The sequence below is a fragment of the Equus asinus genome, chromosome 10 (assembly GCF_041296235.1).
Source record: "Equus asinus isolate D_3611 breed Donkey chromosome 10, EquAss-T2T_v2, whole genome shotgun sequence".
Lineage (NCBI taxonomy): Eukaryota > Metazoa > Chordata > Mammalia > Perissodactyla > Equidae > Equus > Equus asinus.
In genome coordinates this window covers 34,785,727-34,802,291 of record NC_091799.1, presented here as the reverse complement: position 1 = coordinate 34,802,291, position 16,565 = coordinate 34,785,727, and the positions used below count along the sequence as shown (strand labels likewise).

General features: G+C 43.0%; 1 protein-coding gene across 9 annotated transcripts in view; it reads right to left on the bottom strand.

Moving 5' to 3' along the window:
* The window catches only part of EPB41L4B (erythrocyte membrane protein band 4.1 like 4B), a 131,757-nt gene that overhangs the window by 44,431 nt on the left and 70,761 nt on the right, over positions 1–16,565 (bottom strand). The window contains exon 16 of one of the 9 annotated variants that reach the window (XM_070519067.1): positions 13,879–15,547. The exons of the other annotated variants lie outside the window; for them this stretch is intronic. Coding sequence (XP_070375168.1) covers positions 15,400–15,547 — 148 coding nt within the window. The 3' untranslated portion in view covers positions 13,879–15,399. Of the gene's footprint in view, positions 1–13,878; positions 15,548–16,565 lie in introns of those variants that run through there. 9 annotated transcript variants of the gene reach the window in all.

Here is a 16,565-nt window from a genome sequence, read left to right as displayed (position 1 = left end):
GCCAGCAGTTGAGAAGGAGTGTGGTGTGGAAGAAAGGGCCTGCTTGGGGCCCAGCGCCACGCTAGGCACGTCAGCGTTTAATGTTTACAGTCACCCTGCCAGGAAGCTGCCGGTGCCTCACTTTACACTGGGGCTTAGTGAAGGTGAGTAATGCGCTCTGTTAGTAAATGTGAAGTGAGAAGTCGAACCAGATCTAATTTATTCTCCTCCCTTCTCTCAGGGGAAGACCCCACTCCCATTCTACCTCCAACGCCAGAGAAGTTAGTGTTCCTACTGGCTCGTGTCACATGGGACTCTGTTGACCATATTGGGGTGGGCCCAGCTCTGCAGACACAGCGGCACAGCAGTGAGGCTGGGGTACTCCTCCAGCCCGCGCAATCCCACAGGCATTCCCAACCAGAGCCCCTCCCCTCCCTGACCTGAGATGCCAGCAGGACAAACGCACGGTGCCCAACCAAAATGCGTTTCATACTGAATAACAGTATAGTTATCCAGAACTTATTATAACATAATAATAATATTATACTAATTATACTAACTACAATAGTATACTAATTATTATAATAGGGGTATAATTATTGAGAATAATGCTCCAGAATCTCCCGCCAGAACTGTGATCAGGGCAGGGCAGGCATGGACGAGAGTCCTGAGCTGGAGCACAGAACTTACAGGACTGTCTCTGAAACACAAGCCAGCACGATCAAGGTGCTCTGTGGAGCCAATCACACACTCCACAGCTCAGCCAAGTTCTGAGTGACATGGGCTTGGGGGAGCAGCCCCGGGGATCTAACCCTAAATAAGAAATTACAGAATTGTAGAAACAGAGCCCCCCAGACAGGAACAAACCTAGATGAATATTAAAATCACCAGGGAACCCCCACACATTCTGGTGAGAATGCAAAATGGTGCAGCCGCTTTGGAAAATAGCCTGGCAGTTCCTCAAAAAGGTTAAACATAGAGTGATCATACGAGCCAGCAATTCCACTCCTAGGTATATGCCCAAGAGAAATGAAAACACGTCCACGCAAAAACTTATATGTGAATATTCATAGTAGTATTATTCACAATAGCCAAAAAGTAGAAACAAACTAAATGTCCATCAACTGATGAATGGGTAAATAAAATGTGGTCTACCCACACAACAGACGATTATTCAGCCACAAAATGGAATGGAATATTGATCCACGCTACAACATGAATGAACCTTGAAAACATTATGCTAAGTGAAAGCAATCAGACACAAAAGGCCACACGTTGTATGATTCCATTTATACGAAACGTTCAGAACAGGCAAATCCATAGAGATAGAAAGTAGATTAGTGGTTACCTAGGACAAGGAAGGATGGGGGGAAATGGGGAATGACTGCTAATCGGTACGGGGGCTCTTTTAGGAGAGGTGGAAATATTCTAAAATTAGATTGTAGTGATGATCGCACAACTTTGTGAAAATACTAAAAACATTGAGTTGTACAATTTAAATGTGTGAATTGTATAGTATGTGATCTGTATCTTAACAAAGGCTGATTTTAAAAATCACCAGGAGAGACTTTGAAAAATATCAACGTCCAGGCCCATCCCCAGATCATTACACCATCATCTCTCTCTAAATCCATTGTGCAGCCAGGGCTGAGAACCTCTGCCCTGGTCCGACCTCCCCACTCTGCATATGGGGAAACGGGGGCCCAGTGAGGGGGTGAGGTGGCCAGGTCACACAACGGGTAAGTGGCTGAGCCTGGGACACAATCCAGGACTCCCGCCTCTCTGCTTGCTGTCTCATCTGCCACATCTTCCCATCTGCCACGGCTTCTATTTAAGGCAGCAAATGCACTCATGGGGAAAATCTCAAGACCTCCTCAGAACCCCACTGCTCGGGACATCCTTGTGTACACACCTTGTCCTCCCAACCACACAATAAACTCGGTAGGAACAGAGACTGTCATGTCACATGATTTTGTGTCCTCCATCAGGCTAAGAAAAGTGCTAGGTACATAGCAGATGCTCAACTAATGCATTCCATAAATATCTGAGTCCCAACTCTTGTTCCTAGCACTGTGCTAGGCACCAGGGGGAAAAGACAAGTGAGAGGTGGTCTTCGCCCTCAAGGAGCTCACTGCTGAGTAGCAGGTCCAGGCAGTGTGATAGGTGCTTGGATAAGGGTAAGCGGAGGAGGGCGTAATACAGCCTGGGGGGGAGCCAACAGGAAGAGGACTAAATGTGAATATTGTGACGGTAAGTTCTCATTTTTTTTTTTTCTGAAATGGAGAACGAGCTGTCCCAACATCACCAAAGGAGTAATTCATCCTTGCCCTACTAACTTGAAATGCCACCTTCTACATGCGCCAGTCACTTTCCTGAGTGCACTCAGATCCAGTCTCCGCTCTGCCCTGACCTGCCCTGTTTCCAGGGAGCTGCAATTCCCAGGCTTGCTGCCCTCAGGCTTCTATGTACATTTGGCCAATGGTAGGGCACTGACAGACTGGAGGCTGGGAAAAGATAAGTCAAGCTATTTCTTTCCCATCTCTTTCTGCTTCGAGTGATGTTTCCAGCAGTAGCTCTGAGTTCCCTGTGGCTCCAGCTTCCACTAGACTGGCTTCCTGTGTCCCCAGCTCCTGGGCTCTGGAACACTGCCCCCTGTCTTTGTCCCTCTGTCCCTCCAGCTCTAGGAGTGATAAGCAGGTTGTAGTGTTACTAATTTCTGGGTTGCCTCACTGTCCACTTGGGCATCTCAGTTCTTCATCACTTTTTTGACCAATTCCCTGTATTAAATTCCCTCTGTAAGAAGTGCCTAGAGTGTTTTCAGATTTCCTGATTGCCCATGACTAATACACAATATCTACCTGTGTCTGTTTCTGGATTCTTCATGTTTTTATTGATCTATTTATCTATTGCTAAACCAGCATCAGATTATCTTAATTATTTTAATGTATATATATATTTCATATCTGATAGAACAAATCTTGTTCCCTTTCCCACATAATTTTTCTTTTTCTTTTGTTTTTCCTTGCCTATTATCATGCACTTATTCTTCAAGATTACTTTACAGTTCAAGTTACTACCAAAAAAAATCCCACTGGAATTCTGATTTGGAGCATTAAATATTATGGATTAATTTGGGAGAATGTATTCATAAGGAACATCATATTTCCTACCATTTATTCAGATCTTTCTAAATGTCCTTCAGTCAGAATCTTTAACTTTTCCAAAAGATGTGGCAAATATCTTAAACTTTATTCCCAGGTATATTTTAGTTTTGTCACAATTGAAAATGAGATCTCATTAATTATTACATTTACTCTCATTTTTTACTACTAGATATATAAAACTACTGACTTTAGGATATTTCTGCCTCTGGCCACTTTGCTGAACTCTCCTATTAATTGGAATTCACTTGTATTTTAAGAAGACAATCACACAAATTTCATTTCTTCCTTTTTAGCATTTATTCCTTATTTTGTTTTCTTGGCTTATTGCATAGGTAAGGCCTCCAGAATGATTCTGAACCTTAGCAGTCATCCTTGTCTTATTTCTGAAGTGTGTAGATTATCTAGGGATTCAACATCAAATGTTGGTTTCTGACAAATTCTGCTTATCAGGTTGGAGACAGTCCTTCTACTCTGAGCCTCCCAAGAATCTTGAAAGATCAGCATGACTTCTTCTGAGCGAATCCGTGCTGTTGCTGAGTAAACACTACTTCCTCTACTAAGTGCGTAAAAAAGAATCTGTTCTCAAACCTTCCTCAGGATCACCACCCAGTTCATTAGTCCAGTTTTTTAAATTCATTTTTTTTGAGAATCTGTATGACATTTCCTTGTCTATTCTTCTGGCATTTCCCCAAGATTCCATGGTCTTTCAGTGCACCGATGCTGACTCAGCAATGACATATGCAAATTTTCCCAGCATTCTTCAAGGCCACTATTCTGAGGCTGAAGACCTGAATGAATTGTAAAGCAGTCAAATATTTCCTGACTCCTTGCTCTCTTATCTTGGACTTCAATTTTCTTCTCTTTGTTCTTTTCACCTTTTGCAGTTAGTATATTGACCAGCTTCCTTGTTGAAAAGAGAAAAGCACAAGTTGAGCCCTTCTGCTTCTGTCCTGTTAATCTCACATAACGTCCTCAAGAATGGCTTTGTTATTAACCTGTTCCTCTTTTTGCATCTACAAAAGTCCTTGTTAAAAAAAAAAAAAAAAAGATCTGTGCCCCTTTGCTTTTGATCATATGTTCTACCTTCCTTCTCTTTAAAATACTGTTTTAGATGGTGGGCTCTGAAAGCCTTCCTCTTTCAGATTATCTGTTATATTCACAGCCCATGTGAAAAATATTCCCTTTTAGATCTACCCTTTCTTTGACGTTTTTGAAATCTGATCTTCTAAAGATTAGAATACATGGAGGATTAAACCCTGAATTCCACTCGTTTCATATTAACGATTCCAAGATGTCAGGGTCATTGCCTTCCAACGATCTTGCATTTCCAACCCAGTCTTCCTTGCTGATCAGAATTAACAACATAATACCCGCTGCATTTCTTCTACCTTCGCATCAGCCAAATCATCAGCCAGGAAGGTCAAGAAATCAACAGATGCTGTGCTTCTAACGGAATGCCAACTTCTGGATGGCAAGAAGTCCCGCACAGGTGTTGTGCTAGCTTGAAGTCTCTCTTAGGAAAACATAATGAACATATGGATTTCTCTGGCATCTTCTCTGGACTGCTTATGGCCTGCTTACGTGCTGCCTGTACTTAGAGTTACTCTGTCACCTATTTATGGCACATGCCTTAACTTCACAGCGGGGTTCCTGGAGGCAGGAACAGCTTCTGCGTAGCCCACACAGTAGCACACAAGTTCTTTCAACACCGTCCGGTGGAGCCTGGTTGGGGCAAACTGGTTCCTGATTTACTTTGGTCTAAGTGGGGACAACTCCATATTCCCAATGGGAACTAAAGCATCACGGAGATGCTGACCAAGAATGCAGTAGAGCGTCCCAATTGATGGGCCTCAGAAGGGTCGCAAGCGGGTTGAACCACTTATTCTCTCAGTCCTTGGAGCAAGTGGACAGGAGTGGGCGAGCCTGGAGCTTCATGCAGCTTTGTCTACTTACCCCAGTGTGCTATACAAAGATATCATTTTCTATGTGTGCCAAGGGCAAGAAAAAGTTGGGAAGCACAGCCACTAGCCCACAGTCCAGTCCATCAGCCTGGAACTGTGGCTTTCCAATTGAGAGACTCTAAGCAGAATCTACTCAAGTATCATGTTCTTACAGCAGATGGTGAAAGCCAGAATCACACCTTCTGACTAATCATTGGTGCATTAATCATGCTTTCGAAATACTCGTAGAGGAAAAAACCAAGTCTAACATTTTTGAGCGCCCAGCACTGTGCCATCTATTAATTTATTTAATCTTCCAACAACCATTTGAAGGAGGGACAATTACTATTATCTTTATTTTATAGGTAGGGAAACGGGAACAGAGAGACTAATTCACTTTCCGAAAGTCACACAGGTAATAAATGGCAGAGGTGGGATTTGAACCCAGGCAACCTGACTCAAGAGACCCGTGCTCTCTTAAGCACTAAGAGACACTGCTTTGCCCTGTAGATGAAAGCAGCAGTATAAAGATGTTAAACGAACTCTGATTGCCACTTAGCTGTGGTTTTGCTGCCATGTGACGTTAGGTAATTCACATCGCTTATCTGGGGCCCAGACACTGCATATTTGGACAAACATTTATTAAGCATTTATATGCAAGGAACTACAGCTCACTGCAATAATTTGATCTCTACCATGTCTGACTGAGAGATAGGAGAAGGCGCATTTCTCATCATGGTTTCCAGGATACCTGTCACTTACTTCAATTTTAATTTAGTAGAGACTAAACAGAGTGGGTGGGTCATTAGACCAACATATTGCTGCAAGTTCTTATTGAACTAAGTGCAAGCACACTATTCGGCAGAAAGTAGAAAGTATATTTGAAGAACTGTATCTTTTTCATAATGGGTTTGAGAAGAAAATTCTATCAATACCTTAGAAATCTGACACATTACGAATGTTAGGTCTATTAATTAGAGATGACTTCTAACCGTAGCTTAGTGGCTTTATTAAAAAAAAAAATCGACTTGAGAGAAAAGATGTCCCTACCTCATTTTTATCGTCTGAAAAGGTCAAAATTACATTTTTTTGGGGCGTGGTTTAGATTCCTTTATGAAGAATACCAATTGGCAGAAGGAAATTTCCCCAATTTGTATTTCTTTCAAGATGTTTTCCAGGCAATCAACTTGCAACTAATTCTAGCGTTAGCACAGGTGATGTCTGAATCCATACTGGACTGGGAACTCCTGTTTTGATTATTTTATTAGCTACCTGGAGCCAAAGATGGCATCTTCCTCAACATCGATCCCCGGTGCCTATTACAGGAGCTGGCGCAGCAGAGAAGCATAGTAAATATTTGCTGCAAGAATGATGCAGTGCATTAAATTTTAATTCTCCCTAGGTAATTTATCAAGTGTCCATTCACAAAAGCTTCACTTTGGTCATGAATTTCCCAGTTGTTCCTCACATTATACTTCGTAGTCTCCGCAAAACTGTGGAGCGAAATATTCCACATCTTAAGGAGTGATGAGAGCCTTTTAAGGTTTGGTGGTAACTGAGTCTTTGTCTTGCGTGAACTAGAGTGGTATATGTGCCTCCATCTTTGAGTCTGGAATTCTCCTTTGGCAAAACTGCTATCAAATGGTTTCGATAAATGGCTGGAAGCAGATAAGCAGGCCCTGAAAATTTTCTGCCAGAAAACCCATTTTATCCTGATGTTATTCTTGCTAAGTTTTACAATGGCTTTCCAGTTGCCTGTGTGTGAGGCACCAAGAAGCTGCAAGGAAGGCTCTGTCACTTTGTGGTGAGCTCTAGGATTTTAGCAATTCCAGATCAACTGTCAGGATTGGAGTCCAAGAATAAATATTTCATGAGCTCATTTTTGCGCAGAGGGTCATGACTAAGAGTTTATTCAATCTCTTTCCTGCTTTAAAAAAATATACGGACACAAATGTAGTTGTTTGCCTTCGCAGTGTTCACTTCTAATAAACCTAACAGCGCTTTCCCTTCTTGGTTTCTTACAGATTTTTTTGGCCTCTTATTTCTGCCTTCTAGTGCCCAATCTTTGTCTTAAATGAAGACTTTTTTTCCCAGCTGGGTAGCAGCATTAACAGGCTTGCCCTTAGCCACTGCTTTAAAGGCATCCCCAAATAGCATCATCCAGGAGCCCTCTAGGAACAGTCAGAGAAAATCATCACTGCCATGAAAGTGCAGCTGCTGATGGGTAAAACAACGTCTCAAGAGTCAGTTCTTTATCATTCTTTGCACTTCAAAAGAACGACAGCAGACTCGTGCAGGAGCTGAGAGTGTTATTTTTCCACTCCGCAGACACCATCCGACTCACCCAAATGAATGAAATTCAATTATTATTCATTCCAGAAAGAAGTTCAGCCTAGATGAGTAAAATGCATGCTCTGTTAAGGGCAGGTTTTAGATATTCTAATTGCACCAGATACTAGTGCGAGTGGGAGCTGGTGCTGAACACTGGGTACGTGTTTCCGAGGTGATACGACGAAGATTAATCCATTTTGGTTTTCATTAGTGCTTAAAAATCTCCTCAAATGATCCTGTTCCTCAATCTTGCAGGTTTTTCAGAAGCTTTTATTATAAACATGCTTAGTTCCCTCGGAAGCCATGCACTGGGCCTAATTTTAAGGGCTTGTTTAATTGCCTTTAATATAGATACAGTGTCCCTTATTCAGCACGGAATGAGGCTGGTCGAGGCGTTAGCATAGCAACACCTCTTGCTTTTGAGGTCTCAGCTGCACAAAGTGGATATTTAAACCATTCAGCATTCAGCTGGGGATGATTAGATAGGTTTCTGGGGGTTTCTGATAACATGAGCCTACGGGGATGTTCCTCTAATTATTCCAACCCTTTTCAGTGGATTGCCTAGACCAAAGCAGTTTTGGTATTTTAAATCCTGCAGCCTTTCCTCCAACAAAACCAGTGGCAAGCCTTGGGATGCGGCTGTGTTCTTAGATCTGACATATTAAAATGTTAATTGTAACTAAAAGTAAATCCCTCCTTCCTTGCTCGAATGCACCCGGGAAATTTACAATGTCTGAGCGGGTATGTCAGAAGTCTCAGTGGAAAGTTCTCAAACTCCCCAAACACGGATATCACAAATCAGTTCCTTTATCTTGGCTATTTTTATGTTGCCCATCTTCCTTTTTTGGATCTCCCGGGCATGGTGTCATGCTGATGGTTACCTGAACTTGTGGAAAACTGCTTTCAAAAAACGTCTGGTAAAAATCAACTCTTCCAGCTTTCCCTTTCTTCACTATTAAAAACGCTAAGATGACATGATTAATTTTACTTCACCAGCCTGATCTTTATTAAAGAGCATGACTCAAGAATAGGAGTTCCAGACGCTGCACAGAAAACAAGAAACAAACGGCATTCAAAAGGATGAAAGGTGTGCAACCTTGCTTATAGAGAAATGCAATTAAAGTGGAAATTCTGACTTTTACCCATCAGACTAACAAAGGTTTAAAGAAGCTAGCTAAGGCGAAGAGCTTGCTTTCTGTGGGATCACGGAGGCTATGTATGTGAAGTGTCATCAAGTAAAATATCTTTGGAAGGAAATTTCATTAGGCAGTATGCAAATTAAATATCCACATACCTTTGACCCAGCACCTCTACTTGTAGGGAATTTATTCTGTAGATAGATTGGTTTAAGTGCATAAATAGAATGTACAAGGACAGCAGCAAAATTGTAATTTTGGATTTGAGGCAGCTTGTCTATCGATATTGATTGGATAAACAAATATATGTGCCTATTTATATGTAGAATAGGTCTAGATGGACAAGAAGAAATGCTAACAATGTTTGCCTCTGGGGAGAACCAGGGAACTAGGGAACAAGAAGGTGGGAAGGAAAAGTAACTTTTAGATATTTGCGTTTGAATTTTTACTGCTGTCTTTATTAGCTACTAAAAAGTTTTAAAAAGCAGAGTACTTCCCTTATTACTTTCTACTTAGTCTCCAGAGAGTTAAAAGCTTCTTCTGCTTTGTATAAGATGAAATCCCCAACTGGGACAAGCTGGGAACTAAGCAGACTCTGTTCCCATTCTCCAAACTTTTGAGTCCCAACTGTACCAGCAGAATAGATTCTGCGATCTCGCCAATTCTGCGGTTTGCAGATGGGAAAGCATTGTCTGCATTCCGCCCTGGCAGTTATTTCTTAGTATTCTCAGATGGAGATATTATTTCTATTTCTTTTTATCCCCTCTCAAAAGATCCCCACGGTGTTTCTGCTCTTAGCTTGTTAGCGTTTCAGAGATGTGTCTTTATGTATTGTGTTAACCCCCGCCATCTGATCTTTCCTTTGGAACCAGGAATTCCTTTCCATTGCTAAACTTAGATCGTCCACCTTAACCCATCAGCCTATGAGATGGACGACTCCTTGAGCTACACTTTGAATCTCCTTGTCCTGTTTCTCAACACATGGACTGCTAAGTCCCTAAATCTCAAAAACCACTAAAAATTGCTACCAGCTAGCATCAAACATCGTACAAAGCACCTGACATACACAATGTCATCTCCTTCTCATAATAGTGAGACATTGCTAAATTCCATTTTAGGATGAGGAAAATGAGACAGAGAGAAGGTAAGAAACTGGCCACAGGTCACGTGGCTAGTTAGTGGCAAAGCTGAGAAGCAAACAGGGTTAGATTCCAAAGCGCCCACATTTCACACAGTCAGAGAACTGCAGGGCCTCTGCCACGCAGAGCCACCGCTGCACACCGGATGCGGCGGTCCTTCTCTCATTGGCGTGCAATGGCTTGCCATCTTGCTTCTGCAAACTTCCACCGTTGCCCGTGGGTCCTTAGACTGGTGTGTGTCCACACCCTACCCTTCTCCAGAAGCTGGAATTCACCAGCCTCTTGCTTTCGGAAGAGAACAGAACAATGACATAGACTCAGCTTGACAGACTTAGGGGAGAGAGGCTAGGATGAAGCTAAAGCCATATAAAGAACCACTAGAATTCTCACATTCTTCTGCTTCACCGTGAGCCTGAGGAAATGCAAAACTACCCAGAGCAGACAGATCTAGCTGCTTAGTATGTATCCATTTATTTTCTAACATCGTGCCTACTTAAAAAAAAAAAGTTGGCCTCTACTTAACATAGAGCCATTAAAATAAGGGCAAACATAACCAGATAGCAAGCTGTGCTATTCCAAAGTGAGGTCCTGCACCTGCCCACCTCGTATTTCTGGGGTGTGTTAAAACGAAGATTCTTAGGTCTCACCCCTGACCATTTAAACAGAGCCTAGGAACCTCCATTTTTAATAAGCTGTTCAATTGACTCTTTGGCTCTCTAACTTGGGGGGAAATGGGCCTATTTGCAGAATTATTGAGGATTTTTTTTGCAGAGGCTCAGCTGAATGTCAATTTCACATTTGCTTCACCTTTTAGACACCCCTGGGGCTTCTTAACGTGTGCCACCTTTCATGTGCAAAGGGACTCTCCTTTCTTTAGCAGCAGCATGCTTTTTCTCTCTCTGGCCCTTCTGCCTTGCCTTGGAGTTTGTCTGTTGCCTCCTGCAGCAAAACAGTAGAAGCAAATTATCCTAGGACTATTCAGGGTATTCACCTGGTACTTTTGGAAGACTCAGTCTGTCAGGGAATTGACTCAGAGCCAAGTTTGGGAACTATTGATCCAAAAGGATCAATATGGCTGCTCAAGGAGTTCTTTGATGAGCTCAGATCTTAAAGGACTAGTTAAAAGCTGGAAAATCAAGGACAACAAAAAGGATCTATTATTAGTTGTGTTCAGAACAGGACCCAGGAGGCTGGAGTCACTGACCTGGAAGGATGGTGCAATATTAACAGGCAAGAAAAACAGAGAATGCCAGCGCTGCCCTTGTTCCTTCACCTTTGCTGTTAAGGAGAACTATTTCAGGGGAAATGGGAGAGCAAGAAATGAAACAGGCGAGAGGGTTTTGAAGGCCAAGGAAATTACCTGCATGATTTCAAGACTTCCAGTCCACATGAATTACACCAATCTGATGACACTGTCAATTCACTTAGATATTCTGAGGGATCACGGAAAAATAATGGATGATACAAGACCAGTGAGTACCCGAGCTTCAAAGATGCAAAAGGCTGATTCCATTAGTAATGGAATACCGAGCTTGGTTTTGCTAACAGGTAATACTCCAGAAGAAATGACTGGCTTCTGAAATCTCTGGAAGAGAGCAGTGGATCCTCTCAAATGAACGGTTCACTAAGGAAAAATAATGCTCAATCTCTGCTCCTTTGAAAAGGGGACTGTTGTTGAATGAATGCCTGACAGCTGGGGGAGGGGCGCTGAGGTGTGGAGGGTAGCAGACCTCTGGGGGGGAGGGCTACAGGGTTATTAGCTCACTGCTGATGGACAAGGTCACTAGACCGCCGGTGCGTATGGGGTATAGACAATTACTACACTGGTGGTGGGTGGCCACCTACTTAGTAACTGGGTATCATTGAACTCTTCAACATAATCTAGTAATAGTCTCACGGAGATGTGGATCCAAAGGGTCCCAAATGGTGGAATGACCAGCAGTGAGGCATCAGAGCACAGGGGTGGAGAACACCAGCTTTGACTCAGAATTACGACTTATCAACTACCGGCTGTGCGACCACATGCAAGTGCTTGGTTAAACCCTAAGCCTGAACTCCCCCGTGTGTGGAAAGGATACCACTCACCTCACAGAGCGCTCAGATCAAGTGAAGTGATATACGTGGAGTTTGAAGCACACATGTGACTACTAGACCCTATTACTGTGGATCAGCGGCAACCCGCCAGGGTTTCCAGTATCACACAGCTGGACTATCCTCCGCCCTGCTCAACACGATACCAGTGCTTACATGAGAACACTGGAGATGCTGCATAACATTCACACGAAGCAGCTGAATCCAGAGCATACATGGTGGTCAACGTCCTACTCAAACTGCAATGCCCCAGACTGGATACGGTTGTTCAGATAGCTTCGGACCAGCTGGAGACGGTGTATTACTGCCTGTTATCTGGTTAGACGTTTCCTTTAGAATGAATGCAGGATAATTCAACTGCTGAGCAGACACTCATTGAGCACCTGCTATCCATCAGGCACTGGGGAACAAAGGCCACGCAACACAAAGCTCATACTCAAGGAGCTTACAGGCTCCAGGATGAGATGAACAACAGAGGCAATTTCAATACAAAGTAGTGAGTGCACTGGTGGTATATACTGGGGCTGGAGGGTAGCAGTAGAAGAGAACACAGAAACTAACTGAATTTGCAGAGGTGCAGGCGGTCACAGAGTCCCTGGGAGAAGACAGCATCTGAATAAAGGCTTAAGGGATGAGCAGGAGGTGGGCAGAGGCAATGGGAGTGACAGCTTTCTCGGCTGACGGAGGAGTATTTGCAAAGGCGAACAGAGGGGTAACAGCAGGGTATGGTGAATGCCAGGAACTACGGTTCGATGTTGTAGTTTAAACAGGAGAGTGAGAAATGCGGGGTGGGGATCTGCTGGCTAGAGCAATAGGCCAGAAGTAGATCGCAGGGGAATTCCATAGAGGAGACCTTGGACTTCATCATCTGGGAGACGGAGAACCCAGGCAGATATCAAGCATCGCAATGACACAACCAGATGGTGTTTCTGAAAGATCAGTCTAGTGACTGTGAGGAGAATGAGCCTGTGAGGAGAGACTGGAGGCAGAGAGATGAGGAAGAGCACCTCTCGCTCAAAGAGGCTGCTCAAGGTCAATGTTGATGAGGAGAGAGGAAGGGCTAAGTACAGATACTAAGGAGGCAGAGTTGAACAGACCTGGGGACTGCCTGGAAACGGGTGGCGAAGGGGAGAAGAGCTATGGATGATGCATAAATTCCTACCATGGGTAGATAAGAGAGAATTCAGGTGCAAGTTTTTTTTTGCTCTTTGGGTTTTTCTTTCAGTAAAAGAGGATGAATTTTTGATATGTGGAGTTTCAGGTGTACGTGGAATATACAAATTGAAACGTCAGTCTAAAAGTTCACAGGCATTGTCTGAGTTCGAGATGATGGCTCCCGGGCAACAGCACTATGAAATCATGAAAGGAGGAGAAGACCCAGGTAGACTGTGTGAAGTGAGAAAAGTAGTGGGCAGAGAAAGTCCCTCTGGAAAACACCAATATTTAATAGGAAGACAAAAGAAGTGGTTTTTACAAAGACAGAAGAAAAAGTCAAAAGGCAAGAGAATCAGAGAATCATAGAAACGAAGGGAAAAGAGTTTCAAGAAGCTGTGAGTGAGTAATCACCACTGTCAGATGCATCGAGAAAAGGTCCACTAAGCTGAGGAATGAAATCTGCAGTTCGTTTAACAACTAGGTCGTAAGTATGCATACTGGTTAGACTTCTTGGTTGCAGACAACTGAATCCACTCAAGTCACTTTAAGCAGAAAGGCATTTATTAGAGGGTATTAGACAGTGTACACAATCTCCAGGAGGCCACAGACACAGGTTTGGAAGTCTTTCTGCCAGGAACAGCAGCAGTGACCAGGACACACACCCACCCTCACCATGGGACTGTTACAGGGGAAACCCCACTGCCACCTGGAACTAGGCTCTAGAACCTTCATTGGAGTGGCCCCAGATGAAGAAACGCCTCAGCCACCGTGCCTACAAGAAGAGAGCCACTCTTCCTACGAGCGGCCTCATTCTAGGATGAGTTTGCTCCAGGCCACCTAACTGAACGCTCACCTTCAGACTTCCAAATGGCACTTCCACTGTCCCATTACCTACGTCATCACAAACAACACTTCTGCGCAGCATAAAATGAAGATGCAGTCAAAAAAGCAAGAGTAATCTTTATTCCTTGAAAACACATTTGTAAAAATGTATTAATGAGATTGAAAGATTCAGAACATTTATTTGTATGCAGCACATACACCGAGGATCAAAACATCTGCTAAAATGGAATACACCTGTAAACAAGTATCTCGGGCGGAGTCTAGAGGGGATCGGCTCCACTGAGCGGGCGTGCAGCCGACTCCCTCCTTCTGGGTAGATTTTTGTGGGAACAAAAAAAAAGATCAGATTTGAGCAATAAAATCTCTCAAGGGATGTCAATACATTTGTTTTAAAGGCTTAAAAGCATCAGATTACATATATAAAAATGGCGCAAGAATTGATTTCACAAAAAGACTAATGAAAAATATCTCAGTTCTATCTATGGATAGAAAAAAGGTTTGACTTGAGGCTTGAAATAGGAACAAATAAATATTTTGGTACGAGTTCTACCCTAAAAGAAAACCTAATGATTTCTGGTTCTACAAATAGACTGTGCAATACCCATCCTATCTGATTCTACAGAATGCTTTGGCACACCTTCATTAAAATCTGACATGCTTTAACTTGAGCCATAAATGCATCTTGGATGGCGTGTTGCTTTTTAAAAGAGTAAAGTCTAAGGTAAAAACCAACTCTCCAATTCTACGAATCCCGACAGTGTGTATTCATCATTACGTCTTCAGAAATCAAGCAAGGTAGCAGCACCAATCATTAAGACGTTAAAAAATTATTCTTGTACTTGAGCAGCAAATTCTAACAAAATGGATGCTATGCAATTCATGATTAGTAAAATCTCTAAAATTCAAAGTGGCTAAACTGCTTTAAGATATGAAATTCAAAGTCTCCCTGTGTTTATATAACATCTAACAAGTTATATGCTTTATTTAGCTTCTGAAAGCGGTAACCCTGTTAGTGAAGGGGCTACTGCAGTTTCCTACGAGATATTTAGTTTGAATGTTACGTCCTCAGCCAAAAAATATTAAATTTTAATAAGTCACAGAATTTTAGAGCTGGAAAGGACTTTGTCCATCATTTAGTCCAAGCCAATCTTTTCAGATGGGGGAAATGGGGCCAACAAGGGGAAACGGCTTGTCTAAGATCATACAATGGCAGAGGTTGGACCCCAGAAATCTCCATCCCCACCACTGGATTATAGGGTATTCTATGCAGAGCTGTCTCCCCCAAGTTTTTCTGGTTTTATTTGGTACCACTCATTAAATAACAAAGAAATATCAGGTACATAGCAATATGATAAACATAGACTTTTACTCCAAGCTTAAGGTGAGAATATCAAAATTATTCCTGAGCCTTTAACTACCTTCATTTTATTGAGAATGCAGTCAACAGTAAATTATGACTAGCTATTGTGGTTATTTTCAAATATTTACAAGGACACTGAAAACACCTTCCAGAACTATTTCTTAAAGACACTTTTACAAACACATCCATGTGATGCCAAGACACTTTTCATGGGATGTAAGGAAACTATGGTGGTGAATGGAAGTGAGATGCTTCAGTCTCTCAAAGTGCAGTCATGAGTTTATCTCGATACATCGCACTCTGCATTCCTCCTAAGTTCTTCTGGTTCTGGTCGTGGACATAATCGAAATGGCTGTCATCTCCACTGGCCGACGCTTTCCAATGCGGCCTGTCATCCTGAAAGGATGGCCTGTTTTGTTTGCAGAGTGAATGGTTAGTGGGGGAATGGAAGACAATTCAGAAATGTGAGTGAAACAACACAAGCAGGAAAGGAGTGGGCGGGGAAAACCATGGACCACATAAATGGGGATGGGTTACAAACAGAAATGAATGGATTTTTCTACTTTAAAAGTACTTTTAAAATTCAGAGGCAGGTGATCCATCAACTTTCAAGTGGAGAAAAGCTCTGTCTATGGCTATACCATCATCGCTCAAAGGGTGTCTGATGATCAAGTCAGAATGGGGAATGTTAGGGGGCTGGCCCCATGGCCGAGTGGTTAAGTTCACGTGCTCCAATTCAGGGGCCCAGGGTTTCGCCAGTTTGAATCCTGGGCGCGGACATGGCACTGCTCATCAAGCCATGCTGAGGTGGCATCCCACCTGCCATAATTAGAAGGACCCACAACGAAAAAAAAATACACACAACTATGTACCTGGGGGTCTTTGGAGAGAAAAAGGAAAAATAAAATCTTAAAAAAAAAAAAAGAATGGGGAACGCTAAAAGCCAGGTGCAGGGACAAAGGTTCCCCTACTATGGCAACTTCTCGGGCTGCCAGCACACTAGGGGACACCGTGAATGCCTTATGCAGCATTTGCCCAAAGTCTGGGACCAATGGACTCTCTTGTCCTGGGGTACCTCCAGCAGCGCTTCCCTAACTCTGGAGAGCCTGATAAAACACAAAATGCTGGGCCACCGCCAGAGATGCTCAGCCAGTAGGTCTGGGGATGGGGCCCAGAATCTGCACCAACAGCCAGGTGGGGCTGATGCTCCCGGGGAGCAGGGCCACCCGAGAGAAGCACCACTCCAGCCTTCCTCAGAACTCCCACCACGAAATGCTGCACTAGATCTGCCTCCGAAGAAAACTAATACGATAAAACAGGCAACAAGAAGCGTTAAACTTTGGATAAATTTATAGAAATCTCTTCTGTTTCACAAGTCTGGAAAATAAACTGCCTTCGCAATACGGAAACATGTAGAATTATTACTT